Source organism: Chelmon rostratus, chromosome 10 (genome assembly GCF_017976325.1).
Source record: "Chelmon rostratus isolate fCheRos1 chromosome 10, fCheRos1.pri, whole genome shotgun sequence".
NCBI lineage: Eukaryota > Metazoa > Chordata > Actinopteri > Chaetodontiformes > Chaetodontidae > Chelmon > Chelmon rostratus.
The window spans coordinates 2,267,350-2,292,282 of record NC_055667.1 but is presented as its reverse complement, the minus strand read 5'-3'; the positions used below and the strand labels follow the sequence as shown (position 1 = coordinate 2,292,282).

General features: G+C 43.8%; 1 protein-coding gene across 7 annotated transcripts; it reads right to left on the bottom strand.

Annotated features, from left to right (window-relative positions):
• Positions 1-749: 749 nt before the first annotated feature.
• Positions 750-23,507, bottom strand: LOC121612276 (tumor necrosis factor receptor superfamily member 14-like). 7 transcript variants are annotated; one of them, XM_041945057.1, is made up of 9 exons: positions 23,287-23,507; positions 17,048-17,179; positions 16,406-16,499; positions 15,981-16,106; positions 14,655-14,810; positions 9,660-9,747; positions 9,381-9,568; positions 9,251-9,279; positions 750-8,901 (listed from the first exon to the last, which is right to left on the bottom strand). In XM_041945057.1, exons 2-9 carry the CDS (start codon positions 17,087-17,089, stop codon positions 8,872-8,874), a joined length of 753 nt encoding a protein of 250 aa, XP_041800991.1. In that variant the 5' UTR covers positions 17,090-17,179; positions 23,287-23,507; the 3' UTR covers positions 750-8,871. The 7 variants fall into 7 exon arrangements, with proteins under 7 accessions (XP_041800991.1, XP_041800989.1, XP_041800992.1 ...); XM_041945055.1 differs by having other exon boundaries at positions 750-7,939; XM_041945058.1 differs by having other exon boundaries at positions 9,251-9,276.
• Between the last annotated feature and the right edge of the window lie 1,426 nt (positions 23,508-24,933).

Below are 24,933 nucleotides of genomic sequence, written 5' to 3'. Positions count from 1 at the left end.
CTCATTTCAGGGTTAACATACTCTGAGTTTTCAGTAAACCTGCTTTGTGAAACGGACCTCTGGGGCCTGTTGCACAAAACTAGGATAAGGGATTAATCCAGGATATGTTGGTTATCCTGCCACGGCATTTGCTGCTGTCTGTGGCAGCTTCCACGGGCGTGCTGCGGCAAATGGGGCAGTAGCCACAGCAAATGCTGGTCCTGAGTGTTTTTCAATGATACATTTAGTGATATGATTGGGCTGTGAGATTAATTAATGAGTAATGCTGCCATGAATTAGTGTGTATATAATAGCATTAATTAAGCAATCAATTATTTTTTTTATTAAATGTAACTATATGTAATTAAGTTTAATTCAGAAAGCTTGTTGTTTGCGCGCTGTGTACTGTTTTTTAAAAGTATGACCAGTATAATATACATGAAAGTGCATGATTTGTTTCCGCCTATGGCCTGAAAAAAAAAAAAAAAAAAGAATGACAATGAATCTCAATTGAATCTGCCACGGACCTGCCAGGGCAAGTGCAGGTCCTGAGTGTTTTATCTATCTATCTATCTATCTATCTATCTATCTATCTATCTATATATATATATATATATATATATATATATATATATATATATATATATATAAGCTGTTATTTTTATGCTTTAATCAGGCGTTTTTATCATGGTATCACGTTTTTTAGATAGAGGGTGAGTTACTATATGTGCTGCTAAATTAAAAAAAAAAAACAGGTAAACCAGCTCCCGACATCACCTACGGCAATCATCCCCAGTGCCCACGTGACCCAAGCCCTGTGCATCACCGTGGCAACCAGACCAAGCAAATCAAGAGACGAATAATCCACCAGTGACACAGTTCGGCTCCTACATATATTATGTGTGTGCAGTCAGACAATATGTCGAATTTTTGCGAACCTTGCCCATGTTTTGTTATTATTTAAGGGACAAAGTTGGCAAGTAAGGAGGATAAAAGGCAAGGTAAGTACAGAAGTGATAATCTGTCAGAAATGCATCCTTTGAAATTTAGATTAATTTGTTTCAACAAAGTTTCCGGATACGGTTTTAATGACAAAGCCAGATTTATTGACACATTTCGGGTTTGAGGCTTCAATATTTTAATTGCTCCCCATACCTGGCAACCCTGGAGGGCATCAAGTGGAGAATCAACGCCCACCAGAACTGGCAAACAAGGATCACATTTTAAAAAAACATCTCAGAGACACAGTTTATTTCTTGGAAACTAATCAAGGTATGAAAAACAGAGTGTATGGCGGGATTAATTTATATATAGATATAGATATAGATGTGTGTGTGTGTGTGCGTGTGGCAGCGTTGATCATAAATTAATCCTGCAGCCTAATCGCATCACTGAATAGGGGAAAAACACTCAGGACCTGCACTTGCCCTGGCAGATTCAATTGAGATTCATTGTCATTTTTTGTTTATTTTTTTTTTTCAGGCCATAGGCGGAAACAAATCATGTACTTTCATGTATATTATACTGGTCATATTTTTAAAAATCAGTACACAGCACGTAAACAACAAGCTTAATTAATGCTATTATATACACACTAATTCATGGCAGCATTACTCATTAATTAATCCCGCAGCCCAATCATATCACTAAATGTATCATTGAAAAACACTCATGACCAGCATTTGCTGTGGCTACTGGCCCATTTGCCGCAGCACGCCCGTGGAAGCTGCCTCAGACAGCAGCAAATGTCGTGGCAGCTGCCAGGACAGCGGCAAATGCCGTGGCAGCTGCCACAGATACTGGCAAATGCCGTGGCAGCTGCCACAGACAGCGGCACATGCCTAGGCAGCTGCCAGGACAGCGGCAAATGCTGTGGCAGCTGCCACAGACTGTGGCAAATGCCACGGCAGAATTATGCTGCCACAGGAAGTGCCACTGCTTGCTGCCACTGCCACAATTGGAGCTTGCTGTCTCTCACTTATCCAGGATTGGTTTCACCTGGCTTGATGAATCCGTGTCTACTTATCCTGGCTTGGCGTTTGTGCAACCAATTAAGCCTGAACTCTGTTGTTTTGGATTGGTTGAGCCAGGCTCAATAACCTATCCTGGATGTCTTAATCCTACTTTTGTGCAACAGGCCCCTGGTGCACAGTTGTCAACATTTACCTTCAGAGCAGGGATACCACCGGGCCAAAACTCTTCTTGCAGAGCACTTTGGAAATGAACACAAAATTGCTGCTGCATACATGGAAAAGATACTTAACTGGACACCTGTTAAAAGTGAGGACATTAAAGGGTTGCAATCATTCTCCTTGTTTCTTCGTGGATGTTCAAACTTAACAGAGCAACTGATGCACATGAAAGAACTGGACTTACCATCGAACATGAGGAGAATCATTTTGAAACTTCCTTATAAATTAAGGGGAAAATGGAGAAATGTTGCTTGTGATCTGCAAGAACGAAGGGGTAAGAGAGCAATGTTCACTGATCTTGTTGGTTTTATTGAAAGACAAGTCAAAATTGCTTCAGATCCAGTTTTTGGCAACATTCAAGACCCACTGCTCACTAACCTCAAAGCTTCCACTGCTAGTCACTTCAAACAAAGGAAAAGGGGGAGCAGCTTTGCCACCAATGTCACTGCAGTAAAGGAAGGAGTCATAACTCAACATACAGGAAACAGGACCAAGTCCTCCACTCTCAACTGCCTGTTCTGTTCACAAGTTGATCATTCACTGGATCAATGCTCACAGTTCAAAATGAAAGTACACAGGGACAAGATTAATTTCATTAAAGAAAAAGGAATCTGTTTTGGTTGCCTGAAAGTAGGCCACACAAGCAAAGACTGCAGGAGTCGTTTGAATTGCAACGTGTGTCACCAAAAGCACCCAAGTGTCCTTCATATAGAGCGGCAGGATAAAGGAACAACCTCTGATCAACAGTCTGTGGGCTCTTCAAGTGTTTCACCTGCAATGTTTCAGACCTGTGGCCATATTGGGGCCGGTCATGAAGATGCCTCCATTTTTTCTATTGTTGCAGTCAAGAGTCAGAGGAGTAACAAAACTGTGCAGACATATGCCTTTTTGGATCCTGGGAGTTCAGGAACATTTTGTACAGAGAACTTGGCAAGAAAATTGAACTTGAGAGGTAAAAGGACAAGCATTCTGTTGAGAACAATGGGTCAAAAGAAGATTGTAAATGCTCATGTGCTGTCAGGTCTTGAGGTGTCTGGTGTGGATATGAATGACTTTATTGAGTTACCTGATGTTTTGACTCAAAAGGACATGCCTGTCTCCACACTCAATACACCACAACAAGAGGACATTGATCAGTGGTCTTATCTGAAGGATGTTCAACTTCGACATTGACGAAGGTGTTGATCTGCTCATTGGAACTGATGCACCAAAGGTGATGGAGCCTTGGGAACTGATAAACAGCCAGGATGAGGGACCTTATGCTGTTCGAACCAGGGTTGGCTGGGTCATTAACGGTCCACTTCATGGTGAGAGCAACAAGAATAAGAGTGACTGCTCTGCTGTAACATCCAACCGGATCTCTGTTAAATATCTTCAGGAAATGCTGGTTAAACAGTTCAACCATGACTTTAATGAGAGGTCATCAGACGAACAGTTAGAAATGTCCAGAGAGGATGTCAAGTTTATGGAAGTTATGAACAACACCACAAAGTTAACTGAAGGTCATTACTGCATTGACTTACCTTTCAGACAGGAAAACCCTCTCTTGCCAAATAATCGCCATGTTGCAGAACAGCGCCTCCAGAGCCTGAGAAGAAAATTTGTCAAGAATGGTCAATTTAAGAAAGAATACATCACATTTTTAAACAACATGGTGGCTCAAGGATATGCTGAGCTGGTGCCTTCTGATCAACTAAAGCAGAGTGATGGAAAAGTGTGGTATATCCCTCATCATGGGGTTTATCATCCCAGAAAAGGCAAGCTGCGAGTTGTTTTTGACTGTGGAGCAGCATATAAAGGGACATCACTGAACTGTCAGCTTTTGCAGGGCCCTGATTTGACCAGCACTCTAATTGGAGTCCTTGTTCGATTTAGCCAAGAGCCTGTTGCAGTAATGGCTGACATCCAAGCAATGTATCACCAAGTTCATGTTTCTGAAAGGCACATCAACTTTCTCCGCTTTCTCTAGTGGCCTGGTGGAGACACTTCACAGGCTCCCCTGGACCATCGCATGAAAGTACATTTGTTTGGAGCTGTGTCATCACCAAGCTGCACAAATTATGCATTGAAGAGAACTGCAGATGACAATGCCCAACATTTCCCTCATGAAGCAGTTAATACAGTCAAATGTAATTTTTATGTTGATGACTGCTTGAAATCAGTGGCCTCAGAGGAGGAGGCAGTGCAAATGGTCAAGGATGTGACTGCACTTTGTCACAAAGGAGGATTTAATCTTTCCAAGTGGATCAGCAACAGTCGAACAGTACTGCTGTCAATTGCTGAAGACTGCAGAGCAAAAGAAGTGATGGAGCTGGATTTGGGTGTGGACCAACTTCCAATGGAGCGGGCACTGGGGTTACAGTGGTGCATTGAAACTGACAAATTCAAGTTTAGGACCTCAGCACAGGAACAGCCACAGACTAGAAGGGGCATTTTGTCAGTGGTCAGCTCACTTTATGACCCTTTAGGATTTTTGGCCCCATTCACCATGCCAGCCAAGTTGTTGCTGCAGGAGCTTTGTAGGAGAAGCTTGGGGTGGGATCAAGCTATCCCTCTTTCCCTCTCTGAGAAGTGGTTTGAGTGGTTGGAGGATCTCCAGAAGGTGGCTGAATTCAAGGTGGATCACTGTATTAAACCCAGAGACTTTGGAGACCCTGCCACAGCACAGCTTCACCACTTCTCTGATGCCAGCCAAGTTGGCTATGGAACAGTGTCTTATTTGAGACTGGAAAAGGATGACAGAGTTCAGGTTGCATTTCTGTTGGGAAAGGCCAGAATTTCTCCACTTAAGCAGACAACAATTCCTCGACTGGAACTTACAGCGGCGGTTCTTGCAGTTCGAGTTGATAAAATGCTTCAAAAGGAGTTGCAACTTAAGTTGGAGAAGTCAGTTTTCTGGACTGACAGCACAACTGTTCTTAAATACATCTATAATAATACCAGACGATTCCACACCTTTGTGGCAAACAGAGTTTCCATCATCAGAGAAGCAGCAAATGCTGACCAGTGGAGATACGTTGGGTCTAAGGAGAATCCAGCAGATGATGCATCAAGAGGAATGAGGGCAGAGAATTTCCTGAAAGGCAGGAGATGGATAAATGGGCCAAAGTTTCTCTGAGAGCCAAAGGCGGTTGGAATCCTCAGAGTAGGTGGTCGGCTGAATAAAGCGGCAATGCCAGCAGAGTCCAAACTTCCAGTCATTTTGTCGAAAGATCTGCATGTATCCGTACTGATTCTGCGCCATATTCATCATCAACTGGGACATGCAGGAAGAAATCACATGCCGTCCAGGCTGCGGCAGAAGTACTGGATCATGAATGCAAACTCTGCTGCAAGGAAAGTCATATCCGACTGTGTTGTTTGCAGACACAACAGAGGAAAACTTATTGAACAGAAGATGGCAGACCTGCCTGAGGAAAGAGTGTTGCCCGATAGAGCCCCTTTTACAGATGTTGGAGTAGACTATTTTGGGCCCATCGATGTTAAAAGAGGGAGAAGTCTTCTTAAAAGGTGTGGCGTGCTTTTCACCTGCCTGACCAGTCGTGCTGTACATTTGGAGGGGGCATATACACTGGATACAGATTCCTGTATAAACGCTGTCCGGAGGTTCATCTGTAGACAAGGCCCAGTTTCTACCATCAGGTCTGATAATGGCACAAACTTCGTTGGAGCCAACTGGGAGCTGAAAGAAAGTCTGGCTGGTTTAAATCATGGCAAAATTCAGAGATCTTTGGTCCAGGATGGCATAAAGTGGAGCTTTAACACACCAGCAGCTTCACATCATGGTGGTGTTTGGAAGCGCCTGATTCGTTCAGTGAAAAGTGTTCTAACTTCAGTTGTCAAACAGCAAGTTCTGGACGATAAAGGGCTCCAAACTGTTTTCTGTGAGGCTGACGCCATATTGAATGACAGACCTCTCACAAAAGTCTCTGATGACCCTGATGACCTAGAGGCGCTCACACCTAATTACATTCTGATGTTAAAGGGCAAGCCAATCATGCCACCAGGATTGTTTGATCACAGTGATCTCTACATCAGGAAAAGGTGGAAGCAAATACAGTACATGACAGAACTCTTTTGGAAGAGATGGATTTCTGAATATCTACCTATGATGCAAGAGACACAGAAATGGACAAGGCCAAGAATGAATCTCATTCCTGGAGACATCGTCCTCGTAGCAGATGCTGCAGCTCCAAGAGGATCTTGGCTGATGGGGAAAATCTTGGATGTGAGAGCAGATGCAAAGGGCCTGGCGCGCTCTGTGCGCCTTCGAACTAAGACCAGCATTCTGGAGAGGCCTGTGACGAAGCTCTGTCTGCTGCTGGAAGCGGGAGTGTGACCATGGACCCCCCCCCCCCTTCTTTTGTTGTTGCAGGTTCACCACAAAGAAGAAAGTGAACTGAAGCTAATGCATGACATACTATGTTCAGTCACAGGTTTGGTTGAGGGTATAGCCCCTTTGAGAAATTAAAGTAATTGTGATTTAATGCACAATTAGGGTCCGGAGTGTTGGAGCTATTTATTTATTTATTGGTATTTAGTGTTGTGTAGTTTAGTATTTAGTTTTGTTAGTATTTAGATTTGATCATTCTGAATCAATTTATTTGATTTCATTATGATTAGATTTCTGTTAGTATTCTGTTTATTTGTTTAGTATAGGTGTTTTCTTGTTTGTCATTTGTGGTTTTGTTTCATTTGGGCACGTTAGGGGGGCACCCGATGATATAAGTAGGGCTACGGTAAGGGACCAGCATGCACCTGGGTGGGCAAATGGTTTTTTACCGGAGCGGGAGAGGCACTGTGGAATGTCTTTGTTCTTTGCTTGCTCGCTGTTTGGTTAAATAAACAACGTTTTTTTGTTGAAATTTAATATTTGTTTGGACATTACGTTTTTCCCATCCGCGTACACCACAAACCCATGGTGCAGCAGTGGCCCTTTGACTTTTTATGATTTGAAGTTTGGTTTGAAATTTTTTGTTGCTTGGACAAACGGCTACTACAATGAGTTTCTTGGATAAAGAAAAAAATCTGCACATTTATTCTGGCAATATAAAAATAAACTCTCTCTTTAAATGATTTCTAATACCCCTGACATTAACAGAAAGAAAACTAACATACAAAATAACTAAGACTGAAAAAGCAAAACCACTCAAAATCCTCTCTTAGGATTTGAGGAGCTGTTGCTCTCTCTGGGTTGAGAGCAGATGCTGCTGCAGCAGATCAGACCGCATTTACCTCTCTACATTTCTCTCTGAGGAAACAAAAATCAAAACAATATTTTCAGTAGGCAAGCTAATCTATTAGAAAAACTCTAGAGAGAGAGCAACTAAGACATGAGAAAATGTTGTTACTGCTCTCTGAGAGAGAAGAAACTAAACAAGAAAAAGCAAAAAGTTGTGGGTAGTCTCAAAAAAATGTAGCCAGCCAATGGCTGCAGCATTATTGAGGAGAGAAAAAAAGAGATGAATACGACAGAAGAAGACATGTTACATGTCCTTGGCTGTGACTCTGATACCACCGATGTAGGCGTGCACTCCTCTGAAGCCGGCTTTCCTCCCCTCTTTCCTCGCCCTCTCTACCTGCGGCCACAGCTGATTCCTGGATTCCCTGGTTTTTTGTGTCAGGTCGTCCATGATCTTTATTCTTCTTTCTTTGAGGAACTCTGCTGTTCTGGCGTCTGTAGTTTCTGTCCTCTTCCTGTAGTTCACGCGTCACACATCCAGCGCTGTTCAAATCGCGGTCTGTGGTTCGTGCTTTCGACTCAAAAACTGTGTATTGTAGATGTTTAAACCAACAAGCACAACATCAGCACATTTACTCAGAGTAGCTTCAGGACAAATGTACAGCAAATACCTTGATACACAATGCGTTTGACTAATACTAAAAGTCATTACTGTCTGTAAAACACCTCAAACTTCACACCTCATGTTGTTTTCATCAGGTAGCTGAGTCAGCAGTTACAATTTGAACTCATTTACAGGATAAAAACAGTCCACATGCTGAATATTATCAGCTCCTAGGAGTTTAATGTCAACCATAAAGGGCCTTTTAATGCCTCATGAATCCATCTGAAACTTGAAATATTCAACTTGTGGATGACCTCATTTGACTATTTCCCACTTTTGTCCAGCACATATACCCACCTGGGGTTGTACATGGACAGTGCACACCATCCATCTTTGCTTTTGATTAAAGCAACCCTTTGTCCCATCATGTTGGACCTAAAGACACTTCTCCACTGTCCTCTGTTCCAGCAGTTTGTTCTGGTTTATAACAGATAAAGTCCAGTTTCAGTCTGTCTGTTGTCCAGATCCAACTGTGAGCTGTGTGTGACCACCAGAGAAGATCAATAAAGCCTGCAGGTCTGCAGAGTCTAATTTTTCAGTTCTGTCAAAGTGTCCATCGTTCTCTTCCATGAAGTTAATAAGCCGACGGCAGAGCTATTGGAGACTTTGCCAAATTACAGCTGGTACTGTTCTGGTTTCTCCAGCCAGGTGATGGAGAGAATGCTGCACCGATGCACAGCTCTGAGGTGGAAGTGGAGCTTCTGTGTATCTGATTTCTGAACTGCAGGACGCTTTTCTTTGTGAGACATGTGATCAGCATTGTTCCTTATTGAAATGTACTGTGAACACACATCACACTGACATTTACTGTAGACATGAAGACGAACAGCTTTAGCTTCTGTGTGTGGAGGAAGTCAGAGGAGGGTGGGAACACAGGAGTGAGCCTGGAAATAAATGACAATATGACAGATTTCTGGATCTGTCTCACTTTCCCTCCGATGGTCTGAGTTATTCGCTAGTTTTGCTGCTAGCTCAAGTCAAAGTCAACTTTATTTATTGACACCATATGTACGGGACGTATGGAGGGATCAAAATGATGTTTGTCACAGTGAGTGCCAAAAATATAACAGTAAAAACAAGACAACAATAAAGATTAAACACAAAAACAGAGTTTAAGAACAAAAACAGGGGTTGTTACTTTGAGTCTGAAAAGTGTGTCCTGTGACCCCCCCAGTACTATTTTCCATACAGTGAAACAGACCTGCTAATAAAAGTGCAGAGTATAAAACTTACCCGTTTTTCTGCATTTTCTCTTCTTTCTGCTATAAAACATCACCAATGAAAAACACAGTCATCAACAAATCAATGATTATTTTCATTCAAAAACATGATGGAGTTTTTATTGTCTAAATGTAAATCATACCTTTGTTTGGATTTCTTTTCTTCTTTCTGACACAATAAATTACAAGTATCACAATTACTAAAAAAAGCACCACCACAACAGCAGATATGATGCTTATAATTGTTGTCCTGTCTGAACTTTGTTCTCCACACTCAGCATCAGTTGAAACAGTTCCTGGTTTTATCAGCTGAAGATTCTCTGATTCACATCTGGAATGACAGAAGGACATTTTTACAGGAACATTTGTAGGATGAAGTCACTGCTGAAGAATTCAGGTGTGTGATGTGAAGCTTCACTTACTGTCTGTGTGGCAGACAGGATGGAAACGTTCCATCTGAATATGTTTCACCAGTGCAGTCAGAGCACACAGTGTCTGTTAATGCTGTTCCTGTAGAAAGACACATTCAGTATCTATTGAAACTAGTTCAGCTGAGACATTATGAGGGTTAGAAAAGTTTTTAAGACATCAGGGATTTATAAAAAGTGTGTTTTTTCCACAAATAAACTAATTTATCCTGACAGAAAGAACAAGACTCCTCTGCTTTTCCGGCCCACTCGATCAGAGCAGCTCCTCTCATTGACCCCCCCATGGATCAATGAGTCCAGGTCCAGAAGTGTCTGCCTGACCTGAACTGCAGCTGTTCAGCAGATGTGAGGGTCACTAATGGCCTTTCAAGACAAAGCAGGACTGCAGACAGGTGCTGCTTTGTATTTGTGTTGGAAAACAAACACAGAGGTCTCATCAGAACTGCTGACATGAGACCAGCCAGTGAAGGCAAGCTTTGCGGTTGCACAAACTCGATCCTGTGGTTAAAAAATTACTTAAAATTCCATTAGTTGCAATTTTGTGGAGCTTTCAGACACGTCTTGTGGCCTCCATCAGCTGATGGAGTTTGCTTAGTTTCCTACAGACGGTTCAGTTGTTGGCATATCATCTAAGCATGGAATTTCAGTGACGTGACAGGTGACCAGCAGACGACTGGAGGATAATGATAAACTGGTTTTACATAGCACCTTCATACAAGAAATGCAGCTCAAAGTGTTTTATAACAAAGAAATCACACGTAGCAAGTGCTTCATATAAAACAGACAGAATGAACATAAAAACAGGGACAGAAAATAAGATGGAAAATAAAACCCACCCACAATAGCAGCAAAAATAAGATACAAAAAGGATGAAAACAGAGAAAAGACAATGCAAACACAAGATGGAAACAACTGAATAATAGTAATACAAGTAGAAAAAATAGTACATATAGTACATAGGATGAATAAAATCAAGTTAACTACAACAATTGAAAAGAAGTGCAGCAGCACATAAGCACAAAAGCTTCAGGCCTGAATCAGGAAGTCAGAGCTAGTTAAAGGCTAAAGTCAAGAGATAAGTTTTTAGCTTTCTTTTTCAAATATTCAGCGAGCTGCTTCCTGTGTGTTCCTGAGCTCTGGGGTGTAATGGACAAAGGCTGCATCCCAAACTTTCTTTTAACCGTTCTGGAAACATCCAAAAACCAGCAGCAGATGGCCACAGTGTTCTTGAAGGCAAATAATGAACAAGAGAGTGAGCGATGTTGCTTGGTCCTCGTCCATTAAGGGCTTTGTATACAAGGAGGAGAACCTTAAAATCTATTCTGAATGTTACAGGAAGCCAGTTCAGAGCAGCTAAACCTGGACTAATGTGCTCTCTGCTCTTGGTTCTGGTTCATAGCTGCAGAGTTTTGAATGTCACCCAGTGGCAGCATGTATAGCAGGGGTGGAGAACCTCCAGCAGACAGGTTTTATGGTGAACGAGTTAATAGCAAAGAAGCTGAAACCTCATTCAGAGGGAGGATTTGTGAAGGAGAGCCTTGTTGCTGCTGCAGAGCTGCTACAAGCAGACTCAGTAAAATTGTTCCAAAGTTTGTCTGGAATAATTCACAGAGATGAAGGGAAACCTGACGAGGACACTCAGTGATAGCAAGTGTCTGTCAAGTCTCTGTAATAATTCTGAAAAGAAATCCTTCCTTGCCAAATGTATTGCTTTGTTATAGACAGTCGTGACTTCTTTGTATATTTTACAGTGAACTGTGAGCCAGTCTTCCTCCTATTTTCTTTCAGCTGCTCCATAGATTCTCTTCCTCTCAACAATGCTGCTGTTGAACCATTTTAAACTTTAGTGGAGCAAAACTTATGGAAAGTAAAGCTATTTAAGGCAGGTGACGTGGTTTTTGGTATTGTTCAAAGGTCGAACCATGTCATTCATAGAGCTGTCATAGCTGTGTGACTCAAATGATCTCATAACATTACAGAACTCTGCTTCAGTGTTGCCGTCAAGGAATCATTGCTGAACCAAACATTCCCTTTCAGTCAATATGAGGCTGGCATCAGAAACACACAGTGATGGTCAAATAGGTCATTCTGACACTGAAACAGTCAGGAAGGGGGGGGATTTACGGAGAACTGTGAGGGATAGAACACACTAGGGACAAGGGCTATACATACAAGGCAACACAGGGAAAAACTGAGCAACAGGAACACACTAACACAAAACACAACGGGGCATCGATGAGACAGCACAAGAACTAACTAACTTGGAACGAGACAACTTAAGACACAGACGAGACTAGCAACTGGTGTTAACAAAACATGGCACGACTAAGACAGTGCAAGAAACACACATATATGAAACATGGCAAAACTAAAACACTACGGCTACAAAACTAGAAACCCAAAAACGCTCCAGAAGGAGGAAAACACAAAGGGCTATGAAACGGAACTGACCAACTGAAAGAACTAGATAAGAAAAACTAACTCAAAATACACTCCTAAAAACGGAGGAACAAGAATCTAAATAACAAAAGTAATCAAACAGAAAACCACTCTTAAGAGGAGAACAATTCGGCAAAGCTATGAACTAGGAAAAGAAAACAGAAACTAAATTATAAATGTTACAAACAAATAACACGCACGACAGAACTATGGCATGAAAAACTCAAAAAACAGCTAGGAAATAGCAGACAATACTAAGGACGGGGAATACTACATATAACATGACATGAGCTAAGACAAGAACAAGACGATAAGTTAACTAGAACCGTGGCAAATAAAAGACAAAGACGAACCAAGGATATAATCACATAAATCACGGCGTGGACATGAACAAAGAAAACACACTTACATAGACTGTTAGAATGACTAGAGACAATGACAAAACTAGAAGCAAACTGACATGGAACGCGACATGGACATGACAAAGAAATCACACGACAAACACTCACTAAGGGGCTATGGCTAGAACTATGACAATGACACAAACTATGACTATGACGAGGAGCATAGACTGCAAGGTTACACAGACAACGACCCGACAAGGACAATGGGGAAGACACGGACTTAAATACACAAGGAGGAAACACTAATGACACACAGGTGAAACACATCAGACAATCACACGGGAGGGAAAACACAGGAAGTAAAGTAAACCAAAGACACATAACATGAACCTTCAAAATAAAACAGGATGTAACAAAAACCAGGCAAAGACAACACACAATGGGAAACTTAACAAAAACACCAACACGATGGGGCAAGGGTTGAGACTAAGACAATACAGAAACTCTTACTTATAACGTGGCATGAAGACATTAGGGATAACACAGACTTGAACAGAGAAACGAACATGAACTAAGAAAACACGACAATGAACACTTACAAACTGAATGAGGCAAAAGATCAACAAGAGAACACGAAACAAAAACCGGCTTGCAAGGCACGGGTCATGACAGAAACATGTTCATTTACATGTTGGCTGAGTTCAAAGCTGTCCAGCAAAGTCACAAGCTCCACAGCTCTTTTTGTCTGTGGTCACATTAAAGCTTTCTGGTCACTCCATCGTTAAACAGAGACTGTGGTTACCACCCACCATAAACAACCACCTGTTATCATATGAGTGATAACAGATACATAACAGACCAAAGTTCATCCTGTCTCCATACCATTCCTGATTATCTGGTCTGGGCACATTGTGATGGATCAGAATCAGCTGACATGAAGCCGATCAAATTCCTTTTCTTGACGGTACTCTGCTGTGTTTTGAGCACCTCAGCCTGCTAGTGTTGCAGAACTGCTCCACTTTACCAAGGCCAGCTCTACACTGCAGCATTACACTGCTGCTCAAAGTGGAAATAAGACGAGTGTGAATTATTTGGTTGCAGTGGTGACTGACTCTGTTCTGACACCCGGGTTGGAAAAATACACATACAAGCTGAAAGCAGAGCAAAGATCCATGAACAAAGATTCAGATAGCTGCTTCTCTTTTTTAGCTGCCGCTAACTGTCGCTTTACCTGGTTAAAATGACAAAAGTCAGCAGTGGCAGGTTATTTCAGCTGATGCTTCTTAATGCTCATTCAGTGAGGAACTTGATAACAAATCAAAAAGACACATGTTGGCCTGTGATTGTACTCAGCCAAAGATTGTGGGGGAGAAATATACTGTAACAGAGTAACACTGCACAAAGCAAGAAGACCGAATGTGTCTGCAACGGATCAAGTCACGTCACTATCAGGAGTCACATTTCTGTGACTTAAGCTGATAATCTAATATGTTTGAACCAGGACGCTCAGTATTTCTATCAAGCAGCTTGTGAAAAATGACCTTTGTCAGATTAAGCAGAATAAAACCACATTTAGGTAAATACAAGTATCATCTCTGACTTGATATTGGCACTAAAGTCGACCTTGTGCTACGGATCTTTTGTCAAATGATCCCATGAGGTTAATGTGAAGAGACTTTTGGAGCTGGAACAGCAGGGTGAACAGTTCAAAACAAAAGAGGCACAGGACCTATTTCTTTGTTGTCTTACAGGGCAAAAACAACTGCTGCCCATAAATACACCTGCAGTGTATGTTAGGTCAGATCAACGGCTGCCCTTCTTATTATTTCCTGTGGAAACCCACTGCCTCTGCGCCGCCTAAATGTGGATAAAAACGTGTTTCAGTTCCTTTCCATGCACTGCACATTATAACTCATCAGCCTCAGTGGTTTTACTCAGTGAGTCATTGAGTCGATCATCCCACAGTTCCATCACTGACAGCTACAGCTAACAGGATGGCTCAACTGGTTTCAATCAGCTGCAGCTTCTTCTTCTGCAGATTTATTTTGGTGCTTCTTTTCTGCTGTCTTGTGACCAGAGATCACCTCCCGCAGATTTAATGAGCAACTTGTCATTGCGGTCAGTTTCTCTGAACTTTGGCTCTCATTAAACACTTAAACTACACCTGAAAGTCACATAATCATAAAGTCAGCACAAGAAAACCAACCTTTTTGTCTGACGTATTGTCCTGGTTGACACCTTGTGTGTTTCTGTGCTGTCGTGCAGCCTTCCACTGTAGGGTCCAAACAGTAGAATCCTTCCAGAGGTTCACAAACTGTATCTGATGTTGCTGCACATGACGTCTTTATTTTCAAACCAGAACCTGTCAACACATACAGAGGTCACAAAGGCAGACAGGAAACTTTAATTCTGGTTGAGCTACAAGAGAGCAACGTGCCATTTAAATAACATCTTTAGTTTTATGACAAATGTGAAAGAACAGCTTCTCTTGATGGATTCATGGAGAAACATCTGCATGAATGATTGTCTGGTATGGTCTTGATACGGTGGGAGAGGAAGAGCAGTCGTCCATATCACCTAGTGGAGATTTGACTTCATTGTGGCAGGAAAAAGTAGAGATGGAGGACACCAGTGACTTCTGCAAGGTGAGTTCTATCATTACTGCAAGTCCCACTGATAAAAACTTCTTTATTTCTGTGGAACAACTGAGGAAACTACAGAGTACACCAACGCAGCAGCTGATTTTAACAGCGAATGCTGGGGTTGGGCAGTGTGGCGATATATATAACACGCGATGGTTGAAATGTGTCCACTGGTAGACATTTGGCAATACCGTTTCCACCATGTGCTTGCCTGTATGTTGCTTTCCACTCTTCCATTGATGATGCAGATACATCAGGAAAATGCATCATCACGGACGAGTCCTCCTCCTCCTGCACGCTCTACTCAGGCGCCACTCCTCGCCAAAACTAAACAGTATTTCCAGTAAGTGAGAACGTGTCTGACACGGACAAATGTGCTACATGTGTGAAAGGACGACTCTGGACAACGTCCAGACCTGATTCTGTGGACATTGTCTGGAGTTCATTTCAGAAAACAGCTTCAGTGTCTCTGCTGTATATTCAGGGCGGTCAGCGTGATGTCCATATCCAGCTGCCTCACACGGTCACGTGACTCCAGCAGCAGGACTGCTCACCACTTGGTGGCGATAATCCGCCTCTACTGCATCTCTGCTCTCATTCAGAACCTCAAAGCTTCCACTCTGAAAGAATGAAGTTTTACTGTTTTGAGTCTTTTGTCTTTAACTCAAATGTTGTCTCATGTGAGGCTGTTATTTTTGAAACTAATGTGCACTAAACTCTTCAAAATGTGTCTCTGCATCTTCACAATAACAACACTCAATCTTCAACAGTTTCCTCAGGTCTTACTCAGCACCAACAGAGGGACTTGCAGTAATAAGCTGGCTTACCACCTTTAAATCTAGGCTTAGTCATACGTTTCTATTATTAGTTAAATATTAACAGAAGTTTACCTGCAGCACAGCTTGTACAGGCAAAACATTGCTTAAGTCCAGTTGGATGATTCATGAAGGTTCCCTCAGAGCAGGGCAGACAGGAAGTGCTTCTGAACTCAGTGCAATCTGTTTTAACTCGACTTCCTGTTCAAAACAAAACCAGCAGTTTAATTTAATACCATATAATGTTTGTGTGAAATGAAAACATGTAATCCTGAGAGTGAAGCACATGTTGTGAGCTGTGAACTTGGACTGCTGTTGACTACAGTGTCATTTTTATAACAACCACCAGATGAAGCCAAAGTTCTAAAATCAAAAATGATTCCAAAAATATCTAAATTTCAGCTTGTTGTTTTACTTTTGGAAAAAACTCAAGTCAGACAAAACGCTCCATATGTAACTACCAAAGAGAAATATCCCTTCAATATTCAATTAGATCTTACCTAGAGGACACATGGGACAGCACTCGTCTCCTATCATGTACTCTGATCGATGACATGTAAGGGTTTGTCCTCTGAAGATATTCATCAGAAGTATCTGAAGAGGAACAAAGAGGTTGTTGTCTGACCTTTGCAGTTGAGTTACAGTGTGAAATAACATGAGAGTTAATGAGGTCACATTAGTGTCATTTGAAAAGTCACTGGAGTGATAAGAGTAACGTCAGTGTGTGGGCTGCACATAAATGCAGAGAGTTTAAAACATTCCTGTAAAGCAGCCTCACCTCAGCTCAGTCATTATGAAACTGAAATGTGCGCTTTATGGTTAACACAGCCCCATCATCCTCCCACTGCCCACCCCCGTTCTATTTGAGAACAGCTCCATCTTAGCTTTGACCACATCTACTCTCGTCTCCTGTGGAGGTTAAAGGCAGGTCAGCTGCTCATCACTCAGTAGAGCTGATGAAGCCTCTCTGATGAACAGAACAACACTTCTCTATTTTCTTCACACTGAAATGTGTGTTGATGTGAGAGAGTCAGAGAATCATAAAAAAAAGGGTTAAACAAAGACATGTTGGCAAGGTGGAGCAACACAATGAGTGAACTGCTGTCAAGCACATAAAAGGTTGCTGTAATAAATGATTTTACCAGCAATGGTGCAGCTGTCAAAGATTCTCCTCCAAACATCATTTACTGCTACTGGATCACTGAAGACGTCGTCTCACTGAGAGTTGGGATGAAGTGCAGAGACAAATCCTGAACGAGGACATCATCTGGAAACTAGAAGAAAACACATCCATGAAGACATCACAAGAAAGAGTTTACTTTCAGCTTCCTGCAGAGATCAGACATCTGAAACGTCATGGAAATGAGAAACCTGGTTAACAAACCTGATGTTTAGTTTAAATATTATAAAATTATGTTTATAATATGAACATATTCAGACTGTTTTTGCACTGATGTGTGATTTATCAGACACAAACTACCATGTGCAATATTACTAAATATAAAGAAAAATATGTGGAGATTTTGAAAGAAAACCTTCAGCAGTCAGCAGTAAAACTGGGTATGAGTCCTCGCTTCATCTTCCAACATGACAACAATCCTAAACATACATCTCTGTCATGACCCGTGCTATGCACGCCGGTTTTGTTTAGTTTTCCTTGTTTGATCCTCATCATTGCCTTATTTAGTTAGTGTTGTCTCAGTCTTGCCATGTTTTATGTAAGAGTTTTTGTATTGTCTTGCCTCATCGTGTTTGTGTTTTGTAAAGTTTCCCATTGTGTGTTCTCTTTGCCTGGTTTTTGTTACATCCTGTTTTATTTTGAAGGTTCTTGTTATGTGTCTTTGGTTTACTTTACTTCCTGTGTTTTCCCTCCTGTGTGATTGTCTGATGTGTTTCACCTGTGCGTCATTAGTGTTCCTCCCTAATGTATTTAAGTCCGTGTCTTCCCTTTGTCCTTGTCGGGTCGTCGTCAACACTACCTTGTCTATGTCTCTTGCCAAGCCCATGTATTCTTGTAGCCCATGATTCCTTGATTTAGCCCTAGCCTGTAAGTGAGTGTTCTTTGTTGTTTTTCTTTGTTCTTGTCTGTGCCGTGGATTGTGTGATTGTCTCCTTGGTTTATCTCTGTCCTTTGTTTGCCACAGTTCCCGTAAGTTTGGTTCTTGTCTTGTTCTTGTCTTTGTTCCTGTTTAGGCCTTGTTTTATGTTAGTGCTCCACCATCCTTGTGTTGTCTGCGTTTCCCTTGTTAGTTGAGTTTCCAACCCATAGTCCTTTCCTGATATTTGTTTGTAGCCTTAATAATCTAGTTTCCATTTTCCTTTCTTAGTTCATAGCCTTGCCGATTTGTTCTCCTCGATAAAGAGTGATTTTCTGTTTGATTATTTTGTTATTTAGATTCTCGTTTCTGTTTTCTAGGAAGGTAATTTGAGTTGTGAGTTTTTCTTATCTAGTTCTTTCAGTAGTCAGTTCCTTTTTTCATAGCCCTTTGTGTTTCCTCCTTCGGGAGCGTTTTGTGTTCTTTATTGTATTCATTGTTAGTATTCATAGTCTCGTCCCTTGCTTTCATGTGTCTTATAGTGATGTGTTGTCTATCCCTGTGTTGTGTCGTTGTTTGAATTCTGTTACCCTTGTGTGTCGTTAGCCTTTAGCCCTCTGAGTTTGGTTGTCTTGTTTCCTTGTGTTAATAAATGTATTAATTGAGCCTAGCGCCCCCTTGTGTATCTGCATTTGGGTTCAACCCTCCTAGGTTCCCCTTAAGTCCCCACCTTCCTGACAGAACGACCCGACCAGTATGGACCCAGCAGACTCAGATATCATGTCCGAGTATGAGCATGACCTGTATAGCTCTGACGAGGAATATATCCTGGGTCCCCGATTCTGGGGACCTCCGCCAGTCTTCGATCCTCCCCCAATCTCGAAGAAGCGCCAGACCCCGGCAACGTTCCTCGCAGACTATGACAACAGTTCTGACGATGACGAACTCCTGACAGCCCTGTTCTGGGGAACAAGGCTAGCCATCAAGCCACCCTCCAACCGCAACAAGCCAGTCCCTGCAAGGAGGAAGCGGAGGATCCGACGACGGAAGGTGTCGGCTAGCCAGCCTGCTAGCCCCCCGTCGTCCCCAGTGCCCGAGTTGCCCTCACCCCCCGCAACCCAGCCAGCACCTTCAAGGAGGAAGCAGGGATCCCGACGACCGAAGGGGTCGGTTGGCCGTCAGTCTGCTAGCCTCCCGTCGTCTGCAGAGCCACCAGAGCCGCCGTCGCGGCTGCTGCCAGAGCTGCTGCTGTTCCCGCCGCCGCCAGTTCCAGAGCCGCCAGAGCCGTTGCTGCTGTCGCCGCCGTCTGAGCTGGTGCTGCCGCCGGTGCCGCTGCTGCCGCCAGAGCCGCCGTCGCCGCTGCTGCTGTTGCCGCCGCCGCCAGTTCCAGAGCCGCCAGAGCCGTTGCTGCTGTCGCCGCCGTCTGAGCTGGTGCTGCCGCCGGAGCCGCTGCTGCCGCCAGAGCCGCCGTCACCGCTGCTGCCAGAGCTGCTGCTGTTGCCGCCGCCGCCAGTTCCAGAGCCGCCAGAGCCGTTGCTGCTGCCGCCGCCGTCTGAGCTGGTGCTGCCGCCAGAGCAGCTGCTGCCGCTGCTGTTGCCTCCTGGGTTGCCGCTGCCGCCGCCGCCTCCTGACCTCGAGCTGCCGCTGCCGCCGCCTCCTGACCTCGAGCTGCCGCTGTCGCCGCCTCCTGACCTCGAGCAGCTGATGCTGCCGTCTCCTGAACCTGAGCTGCCGCCCCCTGACCTCGAGCTGCTGGTGCTGCCGCTGCTTCCTGTTCTCAAGCTGCTGCTGCTGCTGTTGCCGCAGCCGCCCGAGCTGGTGCGGCCGCCGCTGCTGCTGCCGCCGCCACCTTCTGACCTCGAGTTGCTGCCGCCGCCGCAGCCTTCTGAACCGGAGCTGCAGCAACCACCTCGACCAGGATTACAGTCCTCCTTGCTGCCGGCTCCCTGTCCTGTTGCCATGTTGCCGGCCCTCTGTCCGGCTGCCATGTTGCCGGCTCCCTGTCCTGTTGCCATGTTGCCGGCTCCCTGTCCTATTGCCATGTCGCCGGCTCCCTGTCCTGTTGCCATGTTGCCGGCTCCCTGTCCGGCTGTCATGTTGCCGGCTCCCTGTCCTGTTGCCATGTCGCCGGCCCCCTGTCCGGCTGCCATGTCGCCGGCCTCCTGTCCTGCTGCCCCGCTGCCGGCCTCCTGTCCTGCGGCCTCACCACCAGCTTCCAACCTTGTTGGTCGTCGCTGGCCTCCAGAGGGGTTCCGCCCTCGCCGCCGGTCTCCAGAGGGGTTCCGCCCTCGCAGCTGGACTCAATGGAGGTTCCGCCCTCGCCGCCGGCCTCCAGAGGGGTTCCGCCCTCGCCGCCGGCCTCCAGAGGGGTTCCGCCCTCGCCGCCGGCCTGCAGAGGGGTTCCGCCCTCGCAGCTGGACTCAATGGAGGTTCCGCCCTCGCAGCTGGACTCAATGGAGGTTCCGCCCTCGCCGCCGGCCTCCAGAGGGGTCCCGCCCTCGCCGCCGGCCTCCAGAGGGGTTCCGCCCTCGCCGCCGGCCTCAACGGAGGTTTCGACCTCGCCGCCGGCCTCCAGAGGGGTTCCGCCCTCACTGCTGGCCTCAACGGAGGTGTCGCCCTCGCCACTGGCCTCAATGGAGGTTCTGCCTTCGCCGCAGGCCTCCAGAAAGACTCTGCCTTGGTCTTTGGCCACTGGCCAGACCACCAGAAAAACTTTGCCTAACCTGGACTCTATATCCCTCCTCCAAGATCCCCCTCCACCCACCCTGCTTGATCTGGATCTTTTGAACTCTTTGGACTATGCCTCAGCCTTGACTTTAAGTCCCTCCTCCAGATCCCCCTCCACCCACCCTGCTTGATTTGAACTTTTGGACACTTTTGTTTTTGTTCCATGTAGGGACATCTGGGATCTGTCCCTTAAGGGGGGGGTTCTGTCATGACCCGTGCTATGCACGCCAGTTTTGTTTAGTTTTCATTGTTTGATCCTCATCATTGCCTTATTTAGTTTAGTTTCCCCTTAAGTCCCCACCTTCCTGACAATCTCTCTTGGTGAAGAACTGTCTCCAGAATACCAAGGTGAATGTAATCGAATGGTCTGCACAAAGTCCTGACTTAAATCCAACTGAAAATATGTGGGGTGACCTTAAGAAAAATGTCCATGCCAGAAGACCATCAAATCTGGAGGAACTTGAGAGATTTACCAAAGAAGAATGGGCTGGGATTCCTCAAAAGAAGTGTCAGAGACTGCAGGCAGTTATCCAGCAAAAAGGATACACAAGTGAATATTAGAATGTGGGGGGCTAATAATTTTGACCCTGGTAGTTTTTGCGTTTGTGGAATATTTTCATTTCTGTGTGCAAAATAAAATAATGCAAGTATCCAAAATACAAGTAGGATGTCTAAAAAAGCTGTTAAAAAAGTGTTGCTCTGGTTAAACGCACTTGGGAAAATCTTGAAGATACTTACGATTTCATAGGGGGGCTAATAATTTTGTCCTCAACTGTGTATAGTCAGCTTTTTATATTTTGTATTTCTCTAATCTGTTGTTATTTTTCCTACTGCTATTTGTGCTGCCTGTAATACCTGAATTTCCCCAGCTGGGGATTAATAAAGCCTTATCTTATCTTATCTTAAACAAAAGAACTGCTTTAAGCAGCTCGAGCTTTTGTTTTTTTAGTTCCTAGTTGGACTTTGGATGTTGCACAATAAACAGATTTTACTGCTCTGCTGTTCAAACAAAGTGAAAATAAACTGGACTGAACCACCAAACTGTCCATAAAATAATTCAAACTAGCTCAACTTCAACCAGCTACAACAGTGAATGCATTAGTATTAACTACCTAGTAACTTATTACACTACATTTGCTGATACTACTTCTCTTAGCTTCAGAGATAATTTTGTATTTTCTGTGATCATCGATTTGGGAAGATAGACTGAGATTTCTGCTCCTTGCACTGCCGACATGGCTGCAACCGCGACGACACCTCCCTGCAGATTTTCAAATGACTTAAAGCTGACTGTTGATAAATTCTCTAACTGACTACCATAACGAAAAGAGAAAGACGGGCTGACAGCGGCCTCTCTTTACTCCAGTTCACAGTCCACCACTGAAGTGACTCATTGAAACAGTCCAGAGGTTCAGCTGAGGAGAACTTTACTGCTGGACAAAGTCTTGAAATACAGCCGAAGTGAACAGTGTGTAATGTGCTCACATTAAATGTGCACATGTTAACACATCCAGCTTTAATAGGTGAAACGATTGAAAAGGACACACTGAATGTAGAACAATTACACACAGGCTGTGCACAGGTGAAAGCCAACATTACAAACACGAACCTGCCCGGTGAACATGAAAGGATCCTCATGACAAAAAAGGAATGTACCTGAGACAACATTCACCTGCGACAAGCACAACTTACAGTTCAATGGACGCACAAATCAGCCAAGACAAAGGCAGCAACATCCGTGTTAGAAATCAAGCTGCTGCAGGAAGGAAGCAAACACACTCTGCTGAACAAAGTCTGATGGAGCAGAGATGGAACGTACCACTCTGAGAGAGGGCGGAATAGTCCAAGTAGTGCTGGCCTTTATAACAATAACTGGAAAATACAGCATGTACAACTAGACAGCTAAGATATATTGACATTTAGATGGACTAAATCATGTCCAACAACAAACATCTACTCAGATGGGAGGGTCTGTATTCTGATTTGTGTGTGTGTCGGTGGACTGCCTTAATGCAGAGGAAGAGATCAGATCCCAGTCCAAAGACTGCGTGGCTGTGTGGTGGGATCAGGTCTTGGGAGAGGAAACAGTCTCTCAGATCAGCTGCTTGCTCATGACCACAAACCTGAAGTGGAGGATTTAAGCTGCACAGAACAGCTCCTCTGTTTATGGCTCCATGTGATGGAGAAATATGTCATTTTACTTCCCCCAAACACAAAGAGGAAGATCTCATACTGATGTCTGCAACATGTGTCTGACAATTCAGAATAATGTACATTATATTATTGAATTAGAATTATTGATGTATGAATACATGCATTACTTTCCTGTTGCAGCTGGTAAAGGTGGAGCTATTTGTTCACTCTCTATACTGCTGGGTGACTTTGTGTCAATGTCACTTTGGAACTATTGAGAGCTTCATGAACCACGTGACCGCAAGATAAGAGAGTCTGTTATTCAAGTTTCAAACCGAAAAAATACACGAACGCGCACACACGCAAACACACACACACACACACATTATTGGTGTCAGTAATGTTATAGGTAAAATGTGTTACCCTCTTTTTAAAAAATGTCAAGAAATGTAGAGAAAACATAGCAGGAGAAACACGGTACTCACTCGGCTGTCGTGTCGGTTAACGGCGACGCTGCTGGAAAAGTTCCGTAAATTCCTAACTGGACTTACACTGATGGTACTTTACCGAGAGCTGTCCTGTATACTGAAACAAGCCGGGAAGGAACCAAGATACTGCAAAAAAAAAACCACGCCATGACAATCATATTAATGTAGTAACACGAAGACCTACAGACACGCAGTTCAGACTTCACTACCTGCGCCACCAAAACTACTTTCGCTTTCGCTTTCTCTGGGCGGAGAAAGTCACCAATCATCATGTTCAATTACGGACGCCCTAAGCGGACGTGTTTTTTTAACGAGATATTATCGCGTTATAATAAGTTATTTTCTAGTTATTTCGAGAAAACGAACTTTGTTTTTTGTTTTGTCTTTTTAAAGTGGTGGGTGGATGATGTTTATCAGCCAGGTCCTGCTGAGCAGTGGTGTGATGAAGGTGTAGAAAGGACTCCGCTGATACAAGCTTGAGTTGAAGAACTTTAATAACAAGCAGTATCAGATCAGATGCCGAGAGAGAGAGTTTCATCTGAGAGAGTTTCAGGGTCAGTTCAGAAAAACTCACCTGAAAACTTACCTAACTCACAAATAAGGCCATGTTCTGTCCATTGTCTTACTGAGGAATGCATTCCTCTGCTCTCACCCATATATGTCCACCTCTGTTGGTGATTCACATCTGAACAGTCCCCTAAGTATACATTAGGACCACATTAGGACCCCCTCTTGCTGGCCTGTCCTGTGTCATCTCACAGACCACGACTGAGAGTGTCTTGCAGTCTAAACATCAGTTTACCTCTTATCATGCTTAATCTAACATGTGTGTGACATTTGGTTCATCTGATCATATACCTCACAAGGTAATATGATTATTACAGGAACACACCACCCCAAATTCATCAGTAATCATAACTAGATTATTATACTGTTGCTCTGGTGCTTTTTGGTACGTGCAGACGAACTGTGTGGCTAAGTTGTGCAGGGCTGTTGGTCCACCCTCAAAACGGTTAAGTGGTGTTCACACAACTGTGCATCACCTTTAGACGGTTGATCACTGAGCTAGAGTCAAAAATGGCTGCAACTCCACCTCCTCTGCCGCTGCCTCGAGAAACATGAGTATTAGTTTGACTCGGCAGAGTAACATACTTATCATGAGACAGCCAGGTTTCAGTCAGACAAAATAAATCAAAACTATGATCTGATATTAACTCATTTACTAATACAGCTTTAGAGGACAGAGATCTGATATTAAGCAGTCCACATTTGATTCTCCTGTCTTGTACTGTTGCGGTGGTGGTGTTTGAATTCTTATCTATCGACAATAAGGGGTCTTGCATTCCATTAAGACCATGAGGAGCCACCTCTTGGTTTGCAAGTGGACCCCAGATCACGCAGCCATAAAGGGAAATAGGCTCTATGATGGAGTCCAGTATTTGAAGCCAGATTTTGATTGGGATTGGTGGGATTTGATGAAGTTAAAAGCCCTTCTTGCCTCGTCTCTCAGGTCATTCACAGCTTTGTTGAAGTCACATGGAGCTGGTGTTTAGGCTGAGGTACATATAGTTTTTGTATGTTTTAGGGCAACTGTGTCCAAAAAGAACTGATATTTGTGATCTTTCTTCTCTCCTTCAGCTCCCT